Raw genomic sequence first — 26,944 nt, 5'->3', positions numbered from 1 at the left:
ACTGATGAGATCCTCAGACTAACAGTGTTCCTGGAGGTCCGGTTGGGTGACGGTTTGGTTCCGTTTCTCCATCTCTCTCTGGGATGAGTGTTGGTGGCTCTCGGTGTCTCCGGACACTCACTTCAGTGTTTCATTGATCTGGGTTTTTCTCTTGTTCCCGTGGAGCTTCTGTGCTCTTGAAGGGGTCTTTCAGATTCGGTTATTTTAGTTTCTTGCAGGTCTGCCTCAGTGCTCCTGCATTTGGTAACCATAGAAACGTGAGCGTTTCATTGAAGGGTTTGGCAGAAGTCAGAAGTTGGCGTAACGGGCAGCAGGCTTTGGTGAAAATGAAACGGCTGCTGGCTTCCTCTTTCTGCAGAGACCGCAGTTTCCTCTGCAGCGCCGTTTGAAGGAGGTAACCTGCTTTTCCTTCAGCGTAACCGACCTCCGATCGAAATCACCACAAACTGGCAGCTGTTTCGGCTCAACGTTCAAAACTTCAGGCAGAAACACACAGACTGCTTCATCTCAGATGAACTTAAGTTAAGAAGCAGCGTTTTTCTCACTGTCCGTGCTTTACGGCTGAAATCTGGACTTTCAGTAAACAGGAAATGCGGCGGCTGTGTTTAACCCTGCTATCTTAGATGACCCCCCCCCCTTCCATTGAGGTGTTCTCCCTACCATGACAAAGGTGGATAAAGGTGGAAAGATTTCATGTAATCCATGGACACCAGTGAAGATCACAAATCATTGAAGAAAAAAGGTTCAGAGCACTGACTAGTGGGTCTAGATGACCCTACTCCCAACGTTAAAGTGTCTAGGATAGACCAAGGGTTACAGGAATGATGTGAACACACGTGTTTGTTATGGGAAAAACGTTTAGTCGTCTGTGCTGAGCGGGAGATCCTGCTTTTGCCCTTTCTGTGAGAGCATGAGGTCAGCTGCTGAAACCAAAGACCTTCACCTGTCTGCAGGTGATCCTCCAGGCGGAACATTCTCACAAAGAAAAATCAGAAGAATTTGGTTTTTGGACATCCTGCCGCTCTTTCTGCTCCACATCAGAACCTTCTAGTCCTGCAGTTGAGCTGTTCAGATCATTGGTCCAAACGAATGTTTTCAATCGATTTCACGTTTCCATGTAAACCGGTTGGAGGCGTTGAGTTTTTATGGCTGTGGTTCTGTTCTTTTCTCGTTCTACAGCATCACAGTCAGGATTCTGGCATGAAGTCCTGCGTGCTGCCTGAGCTCAGCATGAACAGGAAGCTGGAAATGCAAAGTGGAAAGGATGAAAGCAGAGTCCAAAGTGTGGCGCGTCTGGACCGTCACCTTTAAAGCTAACGTTCAGATCTCCACAGAAACCGCTAAACTTTTCAAAAAGACTTGATCTTTGGTTCTGAAACCCTTTTAAACATATTTCCACCAACCAGAGTGAAAAACCTAAACAGGAGGGTTTGATAGCTGATTTCAGGATTATATTCTGACTTAAAAGGTCGCTTCATTAGAACTGAAAAAAGAAAAACGAGAGCATGAGAAAAATGAGAGCATGGCATCATTTACTCTCCTCTCAGAACCATAGAACCGACATAAAGAAATCCAAACGCCTGTTTGGGCTCACGTCTCTTGAATGGAAGCGTAAACGGTGCCAATCAGGCAGAATCGGCTCAGGATGAAAACCACTACTAAAGGCCTGATGTCGGCTTCAGTCCAAATGTAAACGATAAGATAAAAAAACACGGCGGTGGATCACGTTTCAGTCACCAGCATAGCGCAGGTTTCCTGAAAGCGAGGCGAGGCGGCGCCGTCTTACCTGTGGTCTGTCGCAGCTCCTCGCACATACTGATGTGTGGAAACTGAAGCATCTGCTTCCATTTCTTGCTTTTTCCTTTTCTGCTCCCGCCGCCTCCTGAGCAAAAGAAAAAGATCTCGTTAGCTTCTGTAGTGATGGAAACAAGCCCCGCCCAGGAGCTAAAAAAGCCCCGCCTCCATCCATGTCTGTTTTCAGCTGAGACTGTCCCACCGGAGGCTTTAACAGAGAACAACATTGATTTGAATAAATAAAAAACTTTATTTTGTAAAAAGGTCAATTCAAGATGGTCACCTCACAATGAGACAATTTGTGCGTTTGCACAAAAAACAGAAAGTTTCCCGTTTCTGTAAAGAGACCCTGTTGTCATGGTAACATCAGATGAGTTGTGGAGTGAATGCGATGTCCTGGGTTGTGTCCGAATTCCCGCCCTAACCCCCAACTACTAAATAACTATAGAGTGCGGCTCTATGTAGAGCCGTGAATTTTAAAAGCAATTCGGACACCACGCTCACTACTACGGCGGATATGACGTCATAGATTTCACAAAGTTACAATCTAATTAAAATGGGCGTTTTGCGACGATTATTTATGAATCCACTGTCTTCAGAAGATAAAAAACTTTGATATTTTATCAAAAAAAAAATTTAAATCCATTTTTTTTGGGTAAAGAATGTCCATTGCAATGCATTGTGGTCTATCTTGATCTAGTGAGCATCGATGCACACTGGTTTTTCGCAGAGACTTCTGGGAAATATCCAGGGCTCTGGATTTTGGAATTGTAGAATTCCAAAAACGGCGAACGCTCTATATAGGGGTTTGGGTGGGAATTCGGACACACCCCTGGTTCCTGAAGTCCAGTTACTTTTAGTGATCCAGTAACACAGGTTAAACCATGTTGCCATGGTAACCCCACACACCTAGAAATGTCATGATATTTAGTTGTTTTAGGCGTTAAAGTCTGAGACATAAACCCTGCTGTCCTTCAGATTTGTGAGAATAATGATAATAGATCAGGTAGACGCCTTTGATCTTCATCTGATTTTTTTCTTTAATCCTTTTTTCTCGTATATTTGGTGAAGAAGGTAATGCTGGTCAGGACTATGATTGCTTAAGATAATGTTTTATTTTGGACAAAAACATCCGAGTGACAGTTTTCCCCGAAAACCTGAGGCTGCTTTTTAGTTTGGGAGGTGTTTTGGCCCTCACAGCACCCTGTAGATTTGCATTACAATATTGGGTTTGGATTTTCAAATCAAACTAAATGAACCCTCCTGTGAACCTCTGGAGTATTCTGAAGCTTCTGGTGAAGCTCTAAAAGCTTCACCAGAAACCTGACAGGCAGAACCTCCAGAAGGTGGCAGGTCTGAACAACCGTTTTCCACCGGAGGAGGCCTTTCAGCGTCTCCGAGGCTGCAGAGCGAGGAGCAGAACAAGAGCAGACATGAAGCCAGATGATTATCTCCACTTCACCTTCGTGTTTCCACATGCTAACTTTGTTCCTGTGAATCAAAAAAACGCGTTTGGATCTCACAGATTCTCCTCCGAAGTGGTTTTTCTGGTTTTACTCTCCGGTTGTGACATTACTGGATCTAGAACAGCCTCATGTTCTGACAGACTCTGCTGACGGAAATCAGCTCCAGCTGCTCCAGAGCGTTGAGAAGAACCCGGGGTCAAAGAGACACCAGCTGATTTACAGAAGAACCGGATGTTGTTCCAGGAGGGTTCTGTCAGTCTGCAGAAAGCTCGCAGTGGCATCTTCAGGCGACAGTGAACATCAGAGTTTCTTCTCCTCTGGATGTTCTTGTGACTGGCGAGCACCGGTTCATGGGTCACATGACTTCCAGTATCTTATTCTGAAGGATGTTGTGGAAAACTCCCAGACTCTCTCCTTCCCATCTGTCAGGGACTTGATGCAGGTGAAGCCGCTCGGTGGGGTCACATGACCAACCTCCTCTAGCTTCTCACAGCTGGAAACCCAGAAAACATGAAGCCAAAGTGAAAAAAACCAAAGTTTCAGAGAGAGTCAGAGAGGAAACGGAAAAAACTCTGCTTTGGACAGGATTCTGGATTTGTAGAAACAGTTGTTCCCACCACCAAACCCGCCCTGCAGAACCTTTTTTCTGACTTGTCCTGTCCAACAGCTGAGCGGACAGAGGGAGAGATTTCACTGTTACAACAGGAAGTTCTGGATCTTCTGACCCACGAGGGGTGTATTTGTATAAACCCCTCCTGTCATTTAGGCTAAAATGTTACTTTATTTATATTGACTACATTTGTTTTTTTTTGTTGGACTGGATAAAAAAGAAGAAGAGTAAAGAAGGGAGGGGTGTTGGAGAGGGGGGTAAGGGCACAGAAGAAAGGGGGAGAAGGGGGAGGGTTAAGGAGATCTGGAGGATGAATACAGAGGAAGTGGGGGGGGGGGGGGGGGTACAATCGTTAAGCAACCAAATGCTGGAGGATCATCATCATTACTGTTTGTTGTAAATGTTAGTCAAGGGGGGGGGGGGGGGGGGGTGTCCACACACAACAGATACCTGTTGGCTCCAAACATCTTCACACACAATCATGTCAACATGGACTCAACACAACTGCAGTTCACACACACACACACACACACATGCACACAACGCCACACATGTGAAGCATTTCGTTCGGTCACACATACCTTTGTGCAAAGGTGACCTACACCTGTGCTCAGGTGGGTGTTTATGTTCTTCTGAGGTGGATGATGGAACGTAAAAAGAGGGAGAGTGTCCAGCCGTCCCCACACCAAGACCCTCGCCAAAGCGGTAGCGGGAGCCAGGACCCCCCAACACCGGCATGGTACAGCAGATAGAGGGAATCCGCCCACTGGGCCGTCCAACCAGACACCCAGACCAGGGCAAGCAGGACCGCCCAACGGCCCCCCAACGCCAAAGAGCAGGGAGGCACAAGAGCACGGAGAGTGGAGGCCCCACCAGGGGGCCCAGCCCGTGACCCTGCCCCCAGAAAGTCCCCCAGCCCCAGATGAGTCGCCCACCACCACCCGGGAGTTCCAGCCTCTCTAATGATGCCATGACGCTGCTGATCAAGTTACAAACACATTCATAAATATATTATCCCTTTAGGGAGGTTTTTATCATTTTATTTTGTTGCGTTTATCCAGCACACCTTAAAAGGTGAACGACGCTAAAGATGGCGTCCTGTTCTTTAGTTTGGACAGTAAAGGGAGTTCTCCATCAGTACAAAGAACGTTTAAACCAGAACTAGATATCTGACTGAAAAGGAAGATTCACTTAAATACGGCTGATCGATGGACACTTCAGAAAAAGACATTTAAAGACCCACTCTGCTGAAAATAATCTTTTTAATCTGATCTTGTCGCTGTTTTCTGATGATGGACGTCAGATTAGCATTTCTGAGGATTTCTACATTCAAATCTCAAAAAGATCCTATTTGTGGCATAAAAAATACAATGGACAGGGCCACAAGGGGAAGAGGGGCGTTGTTACCCCATGCCAAAAGCCCCGCCCACAGCTGAATATCTGATGAACTGCTGCTGCTCTGCAGAAACTATGTCCTAGAAAACGACACAGGTAAAACAGATGATGGGTCCAAATTTAATAAAAAAATCAAACAAATGTCATTCTATCTTTAATTCTAATAAACTAAGAACATTTGAATGTGAAACAGATGTTCCTAACAGTCAAAGCAGGAGCTAAAAATAAATCAGACACCAACTTCCGCCTGCTAGATGCTCTTTGAAAGCTCGTCTGACATTAAACCATTTGGTTTAGTGGTTGGGGACCACTAATGTGGGGAACTAGCGGGACACCCCTAATGGAAGGTAACTTCCTCTTTCCACGGATGGACGGGAGGGTCGGCGGGTTTTCTCAGAAGTGTAGACTTCATGAGGGTCCAAACCGTCTGTTCGTTGTCTGTCAACATCTGCCTGCAGCTCACCGCCTTCATCCATGGACAGAACCTGTTTTCCGAAAACTTGGACTTGTTGTGAACACACAGGCGGCAGCTTCAAGTCGCTGAGTCGGCAAAGACAAAGTGGATCTGCAGATCTGCTTTCAGCAGCACGGCTGCAGCAGCGGCGAGTAAAGATCAATGGTCATCATGCTCACTTGGCAAATGAAGACGCAATCCGATTGTCCAAGAAAGGAGGAGGACATCAGAGTTCCAGAAGAACCTGTGTCTGATGCAGCCGATGGCAGAAGACCCCTCAGGAGGAGGACAGACGCAGAGGAAACAGGAACGTTAACGTCCTTGTGATGCTTCAGCTCCCATTGAAGCTTCATGAAGATTCAACGGGACTGAAGCAGCAGGTCAGCATGATCTAGAAGTAGAAGTAGACTTCTACATCTAAAGATGTAGAAGTTCCTGAGGAGGGGCAACAGGAGGTGAGCACACCTGAGTTTCCTGAGAGGATGAAGTCTGTGTTGGACTTTCTTGGCCTGGTGGCTGATGTCCAGGAGAGGTCAGCAGAGATGTGCACACAAGCCAACCTAAAGCTACCCCCCCTCTCTGTCCACCAGGATTCTGAGCTCCATCCTCAGCTCACAGGGTTTATTGAGTCCACAGCACTGTTGCACATGCTGGACCTCCTCCATGTGAGCTGAAGTCATTATCAGTCCCCCTATGGGCGGCCGCTGTGGTGTTCGCCTCACAGGCCGCCACGCAAGTTTCTACGACTATTTTCAGACTCTGCGTGAAAATCGTTAAACCAGGTTAAACTTTGACCAATCAAGGACTCAGACATATGGATGGCGTCCCTTCTTCAATTCACAGAAGTACCAACTGTTTGAAAATTAAACATGAAGGAGAAATGTATAATTGCGGTTTGTGCCCAACTGGAATCCTCTGACAGTCTTTTATGTATCAGAATAGAGCTGAGAAAGAAAATGGAACAAGATTCACCAGATTTGCACCACTTTGACATTTTACACAGACTCTTCCAACAAAAGAAGAAGCCCCTCCCTGCGTGTTCAATGTGAACACCATGGGCTAAATGTAGGTTCAAGAACCCGCTTTTGGTGAGTCCATGAACATACATCACATGGACGTACGTCCCCAGGGTGTCGGTAGTTTCAGGGTGACACAGAGACCGGAGCTCTTCTCTCCATCTGCAGAGTTGACCCTGGAGACCCTGGAGACTCTGGAGACCCTGGAGACCCTGGAGACTCTGGAGACTCTAGAGACTCTGGAGACCCTGGAGACTCTGGAGACCCTGGAGACTCTGGAGACCCTGGAGACTCTGGAGACCCTGGAGACCCTGGAGACTCTGGAGACTCTAGAGACTCTGGAGACTCTGGAGACTCTGGAGACCCTGGAGACTCTGGAGACCCTGGAGACTCTGGAGACTCTGGAGACTCTGGAGACTCTGGAGACTCTGGAGACCCTGAGCTGTGCAGCTGGTTACACTGCCATGAAGGCCTGTCTGTTCTGTTGTACCGCCCTCATAAAGTTGGGGTTCTGGTGTTTTCATGTCTGTCCCGTCCTCTGTGAGGCCTTTTTATAACACACATCTCCACATCCTTCTCTCTGGTTCTTGTTCTTAAGTGGATTTCCATAAAAACTACACTCACCGGCTACTTTTTTATGTACCGGGTTGAACCTCCTGAAGCCTTCAGAACCGCCTTGATCCTTGGTGGCAGAGACTCACCAAGGTTCTGGAAACATTCCTCAGAGAGTTTAGTCCATATTGACATCATAGCATCAGTTGCTGCAGATTTGTCAGCTGCACATCCATGATGCCGACCTCCATCTGCCTGCCTGAGCAGGTGGGCATGGAAGAGTCTAGCTTTCTGCCTTCAGAGGGCGTCCAAAAGTGACATAAAGTTACGTCATACAGACAACTAAAACACCAGAACACCAGAACCCACTCCAAACACCAGGGCCCGCGGTCAGCCTCTGGCATGTCGCAGTGACGATTGGAGGCAATTAGAAGTTGTTTAGATGCTAAAGATGAGCTCACTAACAACTGTCTTCTGTGTTTCAAACCGTCTCACTTTAAGTTTAAATGACTCCGTTGTTTCTAACAATAAAACTTTATTCCACAAAGAAGGAACAGGTTGAAACAATAAGTTGGAACCATGAGGAAAACATTTGTTTCCATCAGGTCAGAAAATGCTGAACTCTGCAACAATGGAAGCCATCAGTCAGCAGGAGAAGCTCGGATGCAGCACCCTACCATCATTCACAAACAGAAGGACGTCATCAGCAAAGATCACAAAGAACAGAAAGGCTTTGCATTAAGTTTGCATGCCGCTCTAAAGACAAACATTTCTGCTTAGGCTGGTTTTTTCTGGCCCCCACCTCGGCCAGACTCACAATATGGAGTTTGTCCTCTAGAGAAAATTTACATCATTAGACGTATGAATTGATGGAAGCTTCAGGCAGAAACTGGTGAGTGGAAACGCTGGCTCCAAACCAGACATTAGTGTGAATACGTCTACTTGTTCATAAAGAAAGTCTGTTTATCAGAAACTGATAATTATTCATCAATAGAGGGTGTAACAAGTAGTCAACTTTATCAATGAATCGTTTTCTATTCCTGTGATCCAGATCAATCTGATTGACCTAAACTTAAAAAAAAATCAAAATGAGATAAATCAATAACTAATATTGGAAAAATACTATTTGGATTGAGGTCCAGTAGGTTAACTTGAGTAACCCCTGTGCTATCTTAGATGACCCCCCCCCCCTTCCATTGACGTGGTCTCCCTACCATGACAAAGGTGGATAAAGGTGGAAAGATTTCATGTAATCCATGGACACCAGTGAAGATCACAAATCATTGAAGAAAAAAGGTTCAGAGCACTGTCTAGTGGGTCTAGATGACCCCACTCCCAACGTTAAAGTGTCTAGGATAGAACAAGGGCTAGAAGGTAAACCGACCAATCACAGCAGAGAACACGTGTGATGTCATGAACACAGATCCGTCCATCATTCCAGTCCAATGTGTGGACAGACTGTGAATAAAGTCATGTGACCATCCAGTGTCTAGAATGTTCTAAGAATGTTCCCTTTGAATTCTTTGGATGTGGAAAAACAACAGTGGTGAACTTTAGGAAACTAACAAGTGAATGGATTTGACATTCATTCTAGTTTACTGGTTGGTTTGGACACAGATTTCATTTAACTTGATGATTTGGAAGAAATCCAAGAATCTGGAAAAACTGTTCCGTAGCAGGAATTTCTGTCTGAGTCTCACTGCTGGAAGTTTGGATGAAGAGGATCTGGATCCACTTTAGGTCAGAGGATCTGGATCCACTTTAGGACAGAGGATCTGGATCCACTTTAGGTCAGAGGATCGGATCCCTCAAACTGAACCGATCTCGACCATGATTCCGGTCGTGATTAAAAGGAATCTTTACAGCTCTTTTGGTCAAATGATTGATCATGAAGATGACGAGTTTAGATAAAAACACTTTTTTATCTTCCTGCCCCGTCAAAAAGTCGCCAAGTCAATGAAGAAACTATTCCCAGAACTTCAGTTTAAGTTCTGCACAGCATGGGTCCTTCAGGACCAAACTTCATTTCCACTCATGACCTCTGACCTTCAAGGAGAGCGCCACCCGGACTCAGAAGTCCACACCAAAAATAACCACCTGCAGACTCCGCCGTTGGTTCACTCAATTTGGACACATAAAGTGTGTTCTGAAAAACCCGAACGGTGTTCCAGAAGAGCATCGGCTGAGGGGGCGGGGCTTCAGATTCCAAAAGGAAACCTTCACGACTCGCCTAAACCCCAACTGATCAGCTCAAACACTGATTGGCTATTGAACCATGATGTCATCACTCATCGCAATAACAACCAGCGCAGAAAGCGGCTGCTAAGAAAACGCCAACATAAATACCCCCCATGCATAAACCCTTTGGTTGCTGATGACAAAATAGAGTTTGGAGCAAAACAGAACAGCAACCATCCTATGGACCAATGGCAGCAGGGGGGGCGGCGACGCAGAGACAACACCCCACTCACTATTCTAAAGTTCAGAACATCAGAATCACATAATGGTGGGGAACCCAAATCCAAACCAGATCCACATGCAGGAACCATCAACCGAGTGGCTCAGCTGCAGTTTGGATCTTCTTCTTTCTATAGATCGTCTCAATGAAGCTCCACGAGTGACAGAACTGCTGCAGATCTGAAACCGCTGCTGCAGCCGCTGCTGCTGCTTTCAAAAGCCAACATCTCCACATAACCCTACAGAAAACCGAATTAAAACCCTTTTGTCTGAAGTGACTCAGAACGGAAACACGTCTGCACCGGAAGAGTCGAGTGAAACTCAGAACATCTGAGCTTCAGCTTGTTTCCTGTTCTGCAGCACGGCCTGACGGAACACACACCTGATGCTCCTCCCAAGAACCAACCAGAACCTCTGCTCCACTGACAAGTCCAGAGCTGCATCCCAGGATGGGATTTGGAAAATAAGACAGCAGGAGGTCCGGTCCAAAGAGAGCAGGAGGTCCGGACCAAAGAGAGCAGGAGGTCCGGTCCAAAGAGAGCAGGAGGTCCGGTCCAAAGACAGCAGGAGGTCCGGTCCAAAGACAGCAGGAGGTCCTGCAGCTTCCTCTGCTTCCTGAAGGAAACATCATCATCATCTGCTTCAAGGCTCTGATCAAAGGAGGAGGAGGCCTCTTCCTCACACCTGCCTGATGGAAAGGTTGTCTCCACCTGCAGGAGCGTGGGGTGGACGCTTCACCCACGTCACGTCGGGCGGATCTACATGACGGTTCTGGTTCACGTGCACAAAGAACCGGAAAGTCTTTCTATGGTTGTTCCTTTAATAGTCTGAACTGTCAAATGTGGAAGAAAGCTCAGTTCCGGCGGTTCGCGCGCCTCGCCGCACCTGCACCTGCTGAGAGCAGGACAGGGCCTCCTGATGCTGGAGGAGGTCAGGGGTTGGCGGCCTCCGCAGGAGGAGCAGAGGAGGACCAAAGATGTTGGGACGCCAACCCACGTCTCCTCCTCAAGAAAACAGCAACAGAGCCCGCTGCGCGTGCGCGTGCGCCTCACTTCCACATTTTGCTCAAACGTTAGAGCCTCCGTGCGAGGTGGGCGCACGCGCGCTGCTTTGCCTCAACATCCTGTTTCACAAACTCTCAGGACGATGCTGCAACAACTTCCGGGCTGAAGCCTCCTCGTGCGGCTCAGGTGACCCCGAGCCCACCTGAACCCCCAGGTTCGAACCCCGGCGGCCGCTCCACAACGCCCTTCCTGCCCTGGGCTGAGCCGGCCCTGTCCCCGGGGGGGCTGCAGCGGCTGTCACAGCTCCATCCTTACCTTCGCGGGCTTTTAGCAGCACGGTGTTCGCCACGATGTTCTCCAGCTCCATGTCGACGCCCAGAGGCGGGAGCCCCCCCGGCAGCCTCACTCACTCCCCCCGCAGAGTCACGCGTCCAGTCCGCCGCCACCTCCGCCCTCCACCGGAGCCGTTCAGCGCTCCGCTTCTGCTGCCCCGCTGCCCGCTGACAGCCGCTCCGCTAAGCGCTCCTCCTCCTGCAGCGCAGAGAGGGGCGGAGCGAAGAGCGCTCACTCTGCTCCTAAAGCGGGCGTCCCGACAGACCTCTCACTCTGATCACAATTCACATTCTGTTCATTCACTCATCTTCTAAACCCGTTTGTCCCCGGTCACTGGGCAGCCGGAGCCTAACCCGGCCAGTCGTGGGTGAAGAGAGGGGCCATTCTGACACAGGGGCCACCCAGTCTGACACAGGGACAACCCAGTCTGACACAGGGGCCATCCAGTCTGACCCAGGGACCATCCAGTCTGACACAGGGGCCGGTCTGACACAGGGGCCACCCAGTCTGACACAGGGACCATCCAGTCTGACACAGGGGCCGTCCAGTCTGACACAGGGGCCACCCAGTCTGACACAGGGGCCATCCAGTCTGACACAGGGGCCGGTCTGACACAGGGGCCATCCAGTCTGACACAGGGGCCATCCAGACTGACCCAGGGACCATCCAGTCTGACCCAGGGACCATCCAGTCTGACACAGGGGCCGGTCTGACACAGGGGCCATCCAGTCTGACACAGGGGCCACCCAGTCTGACACAGGGGCCGGACTGAAACAGGGGCCACCCAGTCTGACACAGGGGCCATCCAGTCTGACACAGGGGCCACCCAGTCTGACACAGGGGCCATCCAGTCTGACACAGGGGCCATCCAGTCTGACACAGGGACCACCCAGTCTGAAACAGGGGCCACCCGGTCTGACACAGGGGCCATCCAGTCTGACACAGGGGCCATCCAGTCTGACACAGGGGCCAGCTGGTCTGACACAGGGACCACCCAGTCTGAAACAGGGGCCACCCGGTCTGACACAGGGGCCATCCAGTCTGACACAGGGGCCAGCTGGTCTGACACAGGGGCCGCCCAGTCTGACACAGGGGCCAGCCGGTCTGACACATTGCCATCCAGTCTGACACAGGGGCCACCCGGTCTGACACAGGGGTCATCCAGTCTGACACAGGGGCCACCCAGTCTGACACAGGGGCCATCCAGTCTGACACAGGGGTCATCCAGTCTGACACAGGGGCCAGCCGGTTTGACACAGGGGCCATCCAGTCTGACACAGGGGCCACCCAGTCTGACACAGGGGCCATCCAGTCTGACACAGGGGCCGGTCTGACACAGGGGCCATCCAGTCTGACACAGGGGCCGGTCTGACACAGGGGCCATCCAGTCTGACACAGGGGCCATCCAGTCTGACACAGGGGCCAGCTGGTCTGACACAGGGGCCGCCCAGTCTGACACAGGGGCCAGCCGGTCTGACACATTGCCATCCAGTCTGACACAGGGGCCACCCGGTCTGACACAGGGGTCATCCAGTCTGACACAGGGGCCACCCAGTCTGACACAGGGGCCATCCAGTCTGACACAGGGGTCATCCAGTCTGACACAGGGGCCAGCCGGTTTGACACAGGGGCCATCCAGTCTGACACAGGGGCCACCCAGTCTGACACAGGGGCCATCCAGTCTGACACAGGGGCCGGTCTGACACAGGGGCCATCCAGTCTGACACAGGGGCCGGTCTGACACAGGGGCCATCCAGTCTGACACAGGGGCCATCCAGTCTGAAACAGGGGCCAGCCGGTCTGACACAGGGGCCGGTCTGACACAGGGGCCATCCAGTCTGACACAGGGGCCGGTCTGACACAGGGGCCATCCAGTCTGACACAGGGGCCATCCAGTCTGAAACAGGGGCCAGCCAGTCTGACACAGGGGCCGGTCTGACACAGGGGCCATCCAGTCTGACACAGGGGCCGGTCTGACACAGGGGCCATCCAGTCTGACACAGGGGCCATCCAGTCTGACACAGGGGCCATCCAGTCTGACACAGGGGCCGGTCTGACACAGGGGCCATCCAGTCTGACACAGGGGCCGGTCTGACACAGGGGCCATCCAGTCTGAAACAGGGGCCAGCCGGTCTGACACAGGGCCAAATTCACGTTAAATCCACATAGAAAATCTGTCTTTTTACCTCTGTTGTGTAAAGTAGTTAAGTCAGTGACTTACACCTGCACAGGTGGTTCTGGTCCACTTTTTGAGTGTGTGTTTTACTTTTACTTTTGGTTTTGAAAATCATAAGACTTACATATGTACATATTTAATTTATTAATTTCCTGGTTTTGCTTGTATAAGTCACTGCCATTGACTGTACATAAAAACTGCACTGAGTGACTCCGCCCCCCCTGGCGTTCCAACCAGGAAGTACCTGCTGGCTCCAAGAAGTCCAGGAGTCTGCTGAAAAAAGATAAGTCCATTTGTGTTGTCTGTAACAAACAGTGAAAGCATAGTTTGTGAAAACTCAAAGAATCAGTTTGAAAATGGAAACAAGAGCAGCCAGGGTTACTAGTGCTGAGAGAGAGCAGAAACCCTGACAGATGGAGAGACATTCTTCTGTTGGATCCACCACCAGTGACAATCCTGGAGCCATCTCTACCTCTTCTCCGGGGATCTGCTGTTGGAACCGGGAAGCACACAATGGCACCTGAACCCCACCTTGTCCAGACGATGGTTCCACTGTTGGTCATCTGACCGGCCCACCCAGCACTCGTGTTATTCTCATCAACCAGAAGATATTTTCAGCTTCAGTGGTCACCACATGTGAGATGATTAGTCTATTTGATCTCCTTTACTCTTGTTTATCTAAAATATTGAAGCCGTTTTCCCCCCATGTATTCAAATGTCAGACAAAAAGTCAGGCTTTCGCTGGCAGCACCAATCAGAACCAGCAATCATCCAGAAAAGAGTCTGAGTCTGGAGGCAGGTCTTTCTGCCTGCAGGAAGTGCTTCTCCTAAATCAATAGTGTACATTAAAGAGGCATTAACCAGCCGTCCACTGCTTTGTCATGCTGATAAAAGCTGCAGCATTTCTCTGCATCAACGCAGGTTTGTAACACGACACGTTGAGATGTGGTGATGTTCAGAAAAGGAGGCTGAGGCTGGAGATTCCAGGAAAGAGGAGGACCACCAAGTATTATTGGAGCACTGAAGATATAACCAAATCTCTATTTCATCAAAAATGGATGGGTAAAACAATGACTGATGTGTCTGATGTGATGAGGCGGCATGGTGGAGCAGTGGTTAGCACTCTTGCCTCATAGCCAGAAGTCCTGAAACAGAACACCAATGGGTGACCTTTCTGTGTGGAGCACGCGTGTTCTTCTCATGCATGCGTGGAACAGACTGGCCACCTGTCCAGGACGTCCCCTGCCTTCGCCCAAGAGTGGCAGGGATAGGCTCCAGCAGCCCTGTGACCCCCAAAGGGACAAAAACAGAATGAATGAACGGGACCCGTCTGGATTATGACAGATTCTTCAATAAAACATGATTTCCAGTAACAAGCAAAGAAAAGAATTCAGCAGGGTAATGAAAGCTCTCCTCTCAGGGTTCATTCAACTGATGACCTCTTCTAAAATAGACTCTCTTTTAATAATGAATGCTATTGATATTTTAGATAAAAAATGCAACAACAAACATATACGTAATACTTTAAGTGAAAAAAGAAGCACAACACCTAAAGGAGAAATATTTTGGAAAAATCTTTTAAATAATATCAATTGGAAAAAAGCATGGTTACTGCCAGATACATTTTACATAAATAAGCAAATTAAATTAAATACATGAAAAAATTCTACATAACAAACAAATATGTTTATGTCCAAATTCTTAAATATAGAAAATAACTAGTTTTTGTAATGATTCCCTGAATCAGTTCTTCAACTTTTCTACTTTTGTAAATTCTCCCTTGAATTCTGGAACCGATTGGAATGATTTGTAAACATCAAATTAAACAGTAATATTATTATAAATTACAATTGCTCACACATTTTAACTCTGACGATAAAAGGTAGAAAATAGTGTTCATTTGTTAATTCTCCAATCTAAATTTTACGTACATAAGTAACACAGTCAAAACAACAATTCCTAAATTTTATGAACATGTTAAAAAGATGAGAACATCCAGGGAATGTAACACTGGAACAACGTGTGCTTTTTTTTGTTTTTTGAACAGTATTTTTTACATTTTTACATAACACAACAATGAACCAGTCAGCACAGGGTAAACTCAGTCGGTTACATGAGTTGGAGCAATGAGAAAGATAGGGAGTGCACATGGACATCACTTAACACCATCTGTTTTATCTGATCTAAACTGCTTCACCTCCTCACCAGTTTCTTGAGAAGACAAAGGAGGAGCATCCCTTTTGTAGCAGACCAATAAGGTCATCAGGAAGATAGTTCAGAAGTGGTTTCCAAATGCGATAAAAATGCTCATCATTCCCCCTTAAGGAGGCACTAAGATGTTCCATTGGAAGAATCTGAACCGTTTCTTTGTACCATTGGGTAACAGTGGGAGGCTTCTCTCTGATCCACTGCAGCAGAACACATTGCCTCACCAGGAGCAGGACTTTTTTCAACAAAATCACCTGTGCAGCAGTTACAGGAAGTTTCTTCTGAGGTATATTCAAAAGGAAAAGGGCCGGATCTAGTTTTATTGTTTTGAGTAGTATTGAGGTGAGTTCTTCTGCAACGTTTTTCCAGACTTTAGATATTAATGGACACAGCCAGAAACAGTGATAGTAGGTTCCTGTCATTTTTACATTTGATGCATATTTTGGGGATCTGGGGGTTGATTTTATGTAAAAGGTAAGGGCTGCATTGTAGTCTGTGTAATATTCTGTACTGGTTTTCTCTCAGCCTGTTGCTCAACAATAATTTATTTACAGATTCAAAGGCCTTGAACCACCTTCCATCATCCAAATCAATCCCAAGATCGTTTTCCACAGCACTCCAGATCGAGAGTCTTGGAAGTTATCACATAAAAGCACTTTTCTATAGAGGGAGATGAACTTCTTGTTAGCAGCTGAAGAAATAAGGTCCAACATGAAGCTTTCTATCGGATTTTTAAATTGTTATTTAGTGGGAGTGAGCATAACGATTCCACGAAATGTCTGGCTTGAAGAAAACCAAAGAATGGTAGCGTGGAATCCCCTACTTCATTTGAATTTGTGAGAACGAGGCGACATTTCCTCCGTCAAATGAATCACCCACAAATTTGAACCCTTTTGAATGCCAATCACTGAAGATGTTCACCCCCCAGCTGGGGGGGAAAGCTTTATTATGTATTAATGGCTGTAATCCCAGTGAGGAGCCTCATTGGCCGGCAAGTTTGGTGATCGCCAGATTTTGAGTGTGATTTTAAGGATGAGATTGTTTGCAACTTCTCCTGGGAGCTGGTTTAAGGCCTGTTCACACCGGGACGAATTTCGCCGGCGATTTTCGCCGACGTTTAACGCCTCGTGACTAAACAAAGGGCACCAATGAGAGTGTGCACACCGACGCGAAAAAACGCCACGCGACAAAGCGTCAAAAAAAAAAAAAAACGCCTCGGGTTCGTTTTTTTTTTTCGACGCGTCGCGTCGAAATCTACTCGACCAATGAGAATGGCGCTTTTGCTCACGTGTCTGGAGCTTCTGAAGTTACAGTAAAACACAACTTGGGGGCGCTCAAACACAAAACTGCCTTGCTGAGCACACATACCAGCGAAGAAGATAGACGCTGAGTTGCATCAACACTGCCGTGAAGAAATAATGACGGACATTCTTAAATATCCCCGAACCAAGCACCAGTTGGAGCTACTGGTGCTTGAAATATTCATGTTTTCTTTGTATTATTCTGACTAGCGCGTAAATACTTGCTCTCTTCTTCTGAGTGAAAAGCGACTTTAAGAAGCGTAAAGTTGCGCAGCGCCACCTTGTGTACAGGAGTATTTCTGTTTTACATTAAACGCCATCTAATGTCAGGGAATGAAATTGCATGTTCACTCCACTCATCGTCAGCGAAAATCGCCTGGGTGTGAACACAAAAAACATGGCGAAAAACGCTGGCGAATAACGGCTGGCGAATATTCGTCCCGGTGTGTACGGGCCTTTAGATTATTGAAAGCAAACTCAAAAGGGAGTGGGGGGCACAGCTCCAGGCATCCACATGAGGTTCTTCCAGGTTGAGGAAGTGTTTAAGCCAGCCATATACTATTCTGGCATGAAAGGCCCAGTTGTCGTGTAAAACATTGGGGAGTGCTTGTCCTCCTTTGTTTACCGGCAGCTGTAGAGTCCTCACTTTTTAGTCGTGGCCTTTTGCCATAATCCCCTCTTCTAAGAAAGTTCTTTGTTATTTATAATTATTTTTTATGTTTTAGCTATTTTATTTTTCACCACCAAACTTCCTTCTTGCTATGTTCCTGTTATGTTTATTAAAACTGTAATTCTTTATGTTTGGAAAAGCAACACTGGTTGTTGCTTCTGATGTTTTACTTGATGATGGTTTACAGAAAAAGAAATCCTCATCATAAATCAGAACTGGACAGGTCAAGCTTTCTACTTCCCTATTTGATGAGGGAAACCTCATCTTTGTTGATTTTTCTTTGTCTATCATTTGTTAACCTATAATTTCTTATTCAGATGTCCCCTGCTATTATTTATTTTGTGTTAAAATATTATAGTCATTGCTTTGTTGACCATGCACTTGCCTACATGTTCTGTAAATATGTTTATATTCAATAAAGTCATTAAAAAAACAAATAAATACAAGGAAGAAAAAGAACATGGAGATAAAACTAACAAAAAGCAGCCGATTTAAAAATGCCGTGTTCAAGATTTAGTTTCATGCAGTTCTGACCGGGGTGGCGAGGGAAAGGGGGGAGGTGAAGGGCCTGAAGCAGCCGCTCACCTGGTGAGGGTAGATAAAGAGGGGGTTGGGGGGCCAGCGAGGGCAGGTAGCGCCTTCAGGTGGTACTCACAGCTTTAACTACAGGGGCGCCACAGCAAACCCTCCACCTCTATTTAACCTCTCCTCTGCATCCTCCTCCCTCATGTCCTTCATCCATGAACGTCCTCTTTGGTCCTGCTCTTTCCTGTAGCTCCACCCTCTGCATCCTTTCACCATCGCTGTTCTTCCTCTCATCGTGTCCAAACGTCTCCTTCTGCTTCTCTGCATGGATCTCCAGAACATCCATGATCTGATCCTCTGATGGACTCATTCCTGATCCTAGAGCAGTTTAACATCCGATGTCCCTCCTGCTAGAACCAAGATCCATTCTTGTGTTTCTTGGAATTCAAACAAACCAGGAATTACCACTATTGTAGTTTCTCAAAAGCTACTAGATGCACCTCAAAGAAGGACATTTCCCCATGAGTCAACATGTTAAAAAGTCAAAAGCTGGATTGTTTTGAGCTGGTCTGAGTAAACGTTTCTATGGCAACCACTCTCGCCAATATGGGGTGGGTTGTATGGAGGCCACATCCTCTACCATTTGAAAGCGGCCTACAAAAAAATCAGTACACATAATATTTTGAATGTTGGCAAGATTTTCTTCATCACAACTTTTCCCCTGTAATAATTATAGAGCTAGAATCTTATTTACATACCATTTCTAATAGTTTGAACACAAAAGCCATACATATTGTGACGATCCAGCTGGAACGTCGCTTTAGCAGGCAAACAAGAGCCGAGCTGTTACTAAAGTGGCTTCATTGAAGAGCTGCCCGTGCTCCATGCACCGCACGACCCGGACGGTCTCAGAGAGGAAGTAGTAGGCAGAGAAGCTAAGGCTGTGTCCGAATTACCGCCCTAACCACTATATAGTGCACTATATAGTGCGGTCGCCATTTTGTAGTGCTGTCCGAATCTACAGTTCAAAAATCATGTGCACTAGAAATTTCCCAGAATTCTCTACGAAAAACCAGTGTGGATCGATGCTCTCTCGATCGGCGAATATTGCCCAGAATGCACTGCGTTCATACCAGAATGCATTGCGTGTGACCCACAATACACTGCGCTTGAATTATTCGAAGATGGCGGACGGTTGCGCGAGAAAGAGGACTTAAAAATGTAAGTATATTTAAAAGTATCAAGTATCTGTTGTAAAATATATTTGTAAATACGTAGATGATGTGTTTAATGTGTTATATTCCTCAATCGACTATCTACATTGTCTGAAAGCTCATCAATTTCGGTAATGCTAAAGCTAACGCTAGCGCGAATTAGCGCCGAATGCTAAAAACAAACGCTGTTGATATTACATAAAAAAACGAGTGAGTTCTAACCGTAGTAATAAGTTATTAACACATTTTTAAAATGTGTTTATATATGTAGGGACTGACGAGGATAAAGAAAATCTGATCCATCTGTGGATGGAGAAAGAGCCTGTTTGTTATCAGGAAAGCTCGTGCCGGATGGGAGTGAGAGACACTTGATCAGATTTGTATTTATTTATCATTAAACTGTAATCGTTGTCATGTTGGGGAAAAGGTTGTTGTTGAAAGAGGAGAGGAGGAAAGAGCACGAAGGGACAAAGAGTGACAGGAGAGTCTGTTAAGCTTACCTCGAGTTTAAAATATTGTTCACAAAATGTAACGTCGTCGTTGTTTTTGCAATTTGTTTAATAAATGCATGAACAAAAATGAATTATTTACATGCATTATTTAAATCTGAGCCATTTTTAACAATCTCAAAAGGATTTTCATATAAATATCAAATGTACATATTTACATTTTCGTTTTATATGTTAACATTTATTTTTATACATCTTAACAATAATCCTGGTCTTCTAGAGTCATGTGTGTCACAGTTGGAGCTGAAAGGAAAGCAGAGATTTGTCCTCGCAGACGGACGCCACTTTCCCCGTCCTACTGGTTCCTGGTGTGGCTCAACATCTGTGGCTCCAAGCAGTCCCCTTCTCTGATGCACAGATTGTGCAGAACTGAACTGCAGGCAATGATTTTCATTGCAAAGGTTGGTTTTGCTTCCAGTGCCGCCAGAAGTATTGCTCTCCTCCTCATCTTCATAATGCCAAATGCTCTCTCCACCACAGAGCGTGTTCTGGAGTGGTGCTGGTTGTAACGGGCCTGAACCGCATTCCTCACGGGTTCCCTGTAGGGTGTCAGCAGCGTGATGGGATGAGCAATGCAGGGATACCCACCATCACCCAAAAGGATCCTTCAGGTGGGTAATGTTGTATTTACATAAATTGGGCTTTTACGTAGAACCTGTGAACTGTGGACTGATCCATGATTCCCAACAAAAATATCTCTAAATTTGGCTTAGAGTCACGTACAGCCTGCAGTTGAATGGAATAAAAAAGCTTCCTGTTAAAATAACAAGCTGCATTTTCTTTTAGGACCTTTATTCTTATGTGGCAGCCATCAATGCTCCCCACGACCTTTTGGAAGGTGGAAGACTCAGCAAGCTGCTAAAAAATCAGAGGTGACTAATGGCAGTTCATTCCCACTGGATGCTGGGTGACCCTGCTCATCAGCTGGAGGATGCGGTCTGCCGTCCTGTGGACAACGTCACTTACAGTGGACCGTGGCATGTCAAAGGCTCTGGTTACCACACCGTAAGATGTGCCACACGCCAGCCAGAAAAGAAACACCAGGACCTCAGTCTCCTGTACACCCCCCAGAGTGTGAGGAACCCGAAGCTGCACCACCAGATGCTCGATGGTCCTGCGGGTCAACCGATCTGCAGGTCTGCCGGTCTGGTCTTGCGTGGGACTGACCGTCAGCGTGAAGGGCCACGACAGACACCTTTATGTTGGCAAAGCAGTAGAGACATGGAAGACCCTGTAAAATAGAGAAATAATTATTTCATTGAGAAAATTAAATCTGATTTTTTTGAATGTTTCATTTTATTCTGATGTCTTACATTTTAGTTTATGACGTATTTATAAATGCTGGAAAATCTCGTGTTTTTTTTTTTGGCTGGGTTTTTGGATTTTTATATAAATATTTAAAAATTAAAGTATTTTTGTTTTAAACAAGTGATATGGTTTGACTCTGAATAAAAAATACTAAACTTTGATCTCACAAGTGTTTCATGTAGTTAGACTATACAGTTCATAATCCAGTGTTGAAAAAGAATGTTAAACTCTTACCCAGCAGACTGTGTAACCTTGAGCACAATTAGTGACAAATGCTTAAATTGAACTAATAAAAAAACTTTAAGTTTAACTCACAGGTTGTTCATGTCTGGCCAGGGCTTCCAGAGGAAATCTTCTGAGACGTCTGCTTCTCCTCCTTGCTGTCCTGTGATGCTGCATATCTGCTCGTTTTTGGTTTGATCCCATGAAAAACGGTTGAATTATTGCCAGGAACACGGACAGATTCATATATAAAGCTATTTTCAGTAAGGTAGAAGAGAAAACTACGGAAAAAAAAATGCCTCCTCGCAAGAGCCCGTAAATCGTTCAGCGGCATAAAAATAAATATCGCCATGGAGTAATAACATGGGGGTTTAGTTATCAACAAATACATAAAATCACCACCAATGTGTTTGTAATTTTATAATTTATAAATCAGCCACATTTTTCATGATCAGAACACGGCAGATTCATAAATAGTCATCATAAAATGTTTATATTTATTATATTTTTACTTTGACAAATGGGTGGCATTCTCGGCGTTAAATAGAAGTAGTTCCCCTCCAGACCAGGTGGTGGCGGTAATGCGCCACTTTGTTTTCGTGCGGAGCGCCATTTGAAAACACCCGAAAGAGAAAACTAGTGAGCACGGGTGTCCGAATTGCTTTGAAAATCAGAGAACTATATAGAGAACTATATAGTGCCGCACTATATAGGGTTTTAGTAGTTAGGGGTTAGGGCGGTAATTCGGACACAGCCTAAGTCTCCTGTCCGGCATCAACACCCATTTATTTGAACACACACAAACAGACAAACAACCCTGCTGCTCACAACCCCCTCACTCATGGTGAGGAACTTTGAAGCATTGCCACACAAATACAGGATTGTCATTTCACTGTTGGGATAAAAGACAGTAAATGCTTTCCAAATTAGCCACCAATATTAATAGTGCAGTATTTCATTGTTATGTTTCCAGGTGAGCACATTATAATAGTTGGATTTGTATGTATTTGGTTTGACTACGTTTATATTGCAAATAATGTATTTGTGGACTACAAATATGGTGGCCAAGAGACTTCCTGCCGGTGACTTCCGGTTACTCAGGTGTTTGGCTGATTATAGCTAATGATAGCACAAAGAGGGGGAGACGGAGCGAAGCGAGGAGGGGGGAGAGAAACAAACTTTCTGTGAGATGCGATCACTGCCGCTGGAGGAATGGATTAAAAAACCAAGGATGTTTCTCTGGATACAAGTTGACGGATTTACCGGAACTTTTTGCCACTCTTAAAAGGTCTTCCCTATACTTGGACAGTGTTTCGGTATCCAATCAACTAATAATCTGGTAAGAAGCCGTTGTCTATGGAAAGCCGTTCATTTAAAAGCTAGACTGGATGTGTGTGTTGCAGATATCTGTTTTTTAGTTTTGCGATAGTTGTCCATCGGGTGTTCCAGAAAGCAGGTTCTGCTAGCTCCCACGGTAAGTTTGAGGCTAAGGAAGTGGATAACCTCAGCTTTCTGTTCCAGAAATGGAGGTATGTTTCAGGGTAGGTCAAGTTGCCATAGCAACTCATGCTCTGAACATAACTTAGTCTGGAGCAGGTTTAGTTGAAGGTTAGTTTGTTTTCAGAGAGGTGAAGCAGCATGGCGAGTCCATTTGAAGATGATTTAGTGGATGAAGAAGCTCAGATAATACTTTTTCCACCAATAATCTGGGCTCTCTGACTGGTTTCTTAAAATCAACTGTTTCTAACTTGGGTGTTAAATTGGAGAGTAATTTTAGGATGGACCAACAGATAAGCTCTGTAGTGAAGTTAAGCTTTTTAAGCCTTCGCCAACTTGCTAAGGTAAAACCTTTTTTAACACCTGCACACTGTGAAACAGTAATCCATGCTTTCATCACGTCCCGGCTGGATTACTGCAACTCTCTTTATCTTGGACTCAGCCAGTCGTCTCTCTTGCGTCTCCAACGTGTTCAAAATGCAGCTGCTCGTCTTTATGGTTGGAGCACGCAAAAGAGACCACATCACGCCGATCCTAGCATCGCTTCACTGGCTGCCTGTGCATTTTAGAATTCATTTTAAGATTCTTCTGCTTGTTTTTAAATCTTTACACGGTCTTGCCCCGCTGTACCTCTCTGAGCTTCTCACTCCCTATTCGCCGGCACGGTGCCTCAGATCAGCTGATCAGATGCTTCTAGAGGTACCGAGGTCCAGACGGAAGCTCAGAGGGGACAGAGCTTTTGCTGTAGCCGCTCCGAAGCTGTGGAATACTTTGCCGCTGGCCATTAGAGAAGCCCCTTCACTGTCCATTTTTAAAACCCATTTAAAAACACATTTTTATGCCTTGGCTTTTAGCCCAATATGAGACCACTGTTTTTCTAACTGTTTACTGTTTTCTATAGTTTTATCTCCCTCTGTGTTTTCCCCCCCTTAACATGTTTTAATGTTTTTTACTGTTGTGTTCAGCACTTTGTCTCAACTACTGTTGTATGAAAGTGCTATATAAATAAAATTGAGTTGAGTTAAGTTGAGTTGAGTGAGAGGATGATAAGACCACATATGGATGTTGGAAAGATAAACTTTTTACTTTGATCTAACTTCATTATTTGCTTCAGTTAAGATAAATATTTTTTTTTAGTTAAGTCAGCTTAAAAATAACACGTGGTTATCAGACAGTTATTTTACTTTCATTCAAATTAATTCAATTAAGTAGGTGTAACTTTGGTGCTGCTGTTAGTTCGGCACCGCAAGGGATTGTGGGATACCATTCCCTTTGCCTGTCTGGACGGATTTGGGTTTAGGTGTGGGTTTTTGACCAAATGTGTTTAGTTGTTTAGCTGTTTTACTGTGTTTTGACTAGTTATTTTGTCCTACTATGTTGAAGTCTCTGCACCATGAGTGAGAGGGAGGGAGAAGATGATGAGTTTATATAGCACCCCTACGGTTGAGCAATATAGTGACAATGTTGGAAAATTCCTAAATGAAAGTATGCGACAAGCACATCTTGTTTCGTTCTTTTTATTGTTATAAAAATGAAGATCTGCCGGCTCAAATTTAGACATATGAGAGTTCAAGAACTTTAGTTCATTACTATGGAAAAAAGATTAATTGAATTGGAGTAATATGACATTTAGTTAAATAAATATGTAAATTTGAGTTGTATAAACACTAAGTTTTTTATAGACGTAAGAAATTAGGTTGAATAAATTTAACTCAATTATTTGTTACCAATAGAAGTAATTCATTTAAATTGGATAAGATATGCGTCACAAGGAAAATGGAAATAAGATCAGAAACTCGTGCGTTTACTTTGTCTGTTCTTTTCTCCAAGCAGAAACTCTTTCTTGATGATGATGCAGCCATATTACTATTTTGATGGACGTATAATCTTCATATGCCGTCATTTAAATCTCTGACTCCGTCTCACTAAAGTGTAGCGCTTTCTTTTTTTCTCCACGCGTTTCCATGGTGACTCTGGAAATCTGTGATCCATTGAGAATGTCTTTATGTACCTGACGTTTACGCGCATTAACCCCACGGTTAGCAAGTACAGTGTAATTACGCTAACTCATATCCGGTCTTTTGGAACAGACATTCCCAGAGTAAGCAAGTTCAGGCGGATTTCAGCCAGAGTTCAGGGTTAAAGTCAAGGTAGTTTAAACCTGCCTTCTGGAATAACCCCCTGGACGCGGATGGAGCGTCACATGCCCTACGACAAAATATTTGAGACTGCTTTGTCCTGAGAGACTAAAGACGCCAACTGTGTATAAATAATTTAAAGACTGGGTGTATTTGGGTGGTGGATTCAGGGTGGTGTGTTTGTGTACATGTATATTTCAACATAACGACACTGAGAACCATCAGTGTGTCGTGTTGGAGTTGTTTGTTATAAATTGAGGAAAAAAAACAAATACAAACATTTAAGACAGAACGTACAACCCCAATTAATTTTGTAAATACTCTCATTTAATGCCGAGTGTTGCAACTTTACACCCAAGATTCTCCACTTCCCATGAGCCTTAGGAGCTGAAGGCTGGGCTAACCCCCAGGTCGCCACACTGCCCCCACCTAAGATGGTCAAGTGTCCCCACAACCCTCACATAGCTGAACACACATGCTCACAATTATGGGTTCCAACCATCAGCGCCACAGTCTTCCTTCCTCTCAGCTAGCTGGGTTCCCTCACCCGTTACTGACAGTTCCGTGCCAGTAGGTGCCCAGCCAGCAGAATCGAGTACTGTCCCCACAGCGTGGCAACGCAACCCTCGGGGTGCGCATCGCCTTGGGGGAGCAGACTCTATCTGGTTAACTGCTCCTGAAGTAATTCCTCTGCAGCATTCTCAGCTTCCTGCAGGGCTGCCCCCAGGGTAGATGGTCTCGCCAGCCGTGTATGCTGGCGCAGACGTTCCGGAGCAAGTCCTCTGAGGAACGCATGGAGGTTCAGATCCTCTACTGCTGCAGGTGGAAAGGTTGGGTAACCCCGCTGAGCGAAGAGCTGCTCATCAGCGGCGAAGGTCCCCATGCGTTTGTCGTCTCTATGGCGACGGGACTCCAGCTGCTGTTGGTTCCGTTCTGTCGAAACCTGCTCTCCAAAGCGTCGCTCCAATGCTGCTGTCAGTGCCGACAGGTCTCGCTGCTCCGCAGAAGAAAGTTCCAGCAGTACCTGGAGTGTAGCTCCCTCCAAAGCCTGGGACTCCAGCCCCCATTGCCGGCCGCCAAGTTGACCTGAGGCAGGTATGGTTCCAACGGTGCTAAGCCACTGCAGTGCGGACGTTCGCCTGGGCTATGCACTGTCATCACTGGTGTGGAAACCCGACTCGCAGGGACAGGCTGCAGATGACGGCAGGTGCTTACACCATCAAGGAAATGATTTCGCTCTTGCTCCTCGCTTGTCCCAACTTGCCTACAGGATGCGAATTTGTCGCTCTGCCCCAGCCATCTCTCGCTTCACGGCGTAGCAGCACCGGCTAAATCATCCCACTTCTGAAACCAATGTAACGACCTAGCTGGTATGTCACCGTAGCGGGCAAAGAGCCAAGTTGCTGATTAACTGGCTGTATTGGAGAGCTGTCCGTGCCCCATACACCGCATGAGTCCAGACAGTCTCTGAGAGGAAGTAGTAGGCATGGGAAACAAAGTCTACTTTTCTGGCATCAACCCAACCTTAGTTGGACAACTAACAAACAGCATGGAAGTCACTTCTGCTCACAACCCCCTCACTCATGGTGAGGAACTTTACACCCAAGATTCCCCACTTCCCATGAGCCTTAGGAGCTGAAGGCGGGGCTAACCCCCAGGTCACCACAAAATATGACATTGTTTGTCTCTGAACATACTCGATGTAATCTGTTTTGCAATATTTCTTATGTAATATTTATGCCATCTTATGGCATTCTCATTGTTAATACTATTGTTCTTGTCATGTATACTTGTTCCAAGTGTTTTGAACAATAAAGCCTAAAAAACATTTTTAATGTTGGAAGTGGGAGCCAGCAGGCTCCACCTACTTTTATTGATACTTTTAATTGGTCAGTTTACTTGAATAACTTTAACTACAGAAAAATATCTTGAAAGAAAATGATATAAAATAGATGTTTTAAAATAAGTGGGAAATAAAACTCTGATTTTGGCCTCTTGCAGCCACGTCCTGTTTGAAACGCCAGGGGGCGGGACCACTCAGTCCAGTTCTCTTACACAATCAATTCTTGTCATTTTGATTTATTTCTATTCATGT

At 45.9% G+C, this 26,944-nt stretch overlaps 1 protein-coding gene across 1 annotated transcript in view; it reads right to left on the bottom strand.

The window, feature by feature from the left end:
- grk6 (G protein-coupled receptor kinase 6) overlaps positions 1-11,271 on the bottom strand; it is a 34,990-nt gene extending 23,719 nt beyond the window's left edge. Inside the window, exons 1-2 of the mRNA XM_004086616.4 lie at positions 11,064-11,271; positions 1,787-1,882 (exon numbers count right to left, since the gene is read on the bottom strand). Of these exons, the coding sequence (XP_004086664.1) occupies positions 1,787-1,882; positions 11,064-11,115 (148 nt within the window). The 5' untranslated portion in view covers positions 11,116-11,271. The remainder of the gene's footprint in view (positions 1-1,786; positions 1,883-11,063) is intronic.
- Between the last annotated feature and the right edge of the window lie 15,673 nt (positions 11,272-26,944).

The sequence above is a fragment of the Oryzias latipes genome, chromosome 14 (assembly GCF_002234675.1).
Source record: "Oryzias latipes chromosome 14, ASM223467v1".
Taxonomy (NCBI): Eukaryota; Metazoa; Chordata; class Actinopteri; order Beloniformes; family Adrianichthyidae; genus Oryzias; species Oryzias latipes.
This window is presented reverse-complemented; position numbering and strand designations above follow the sequence as displayed.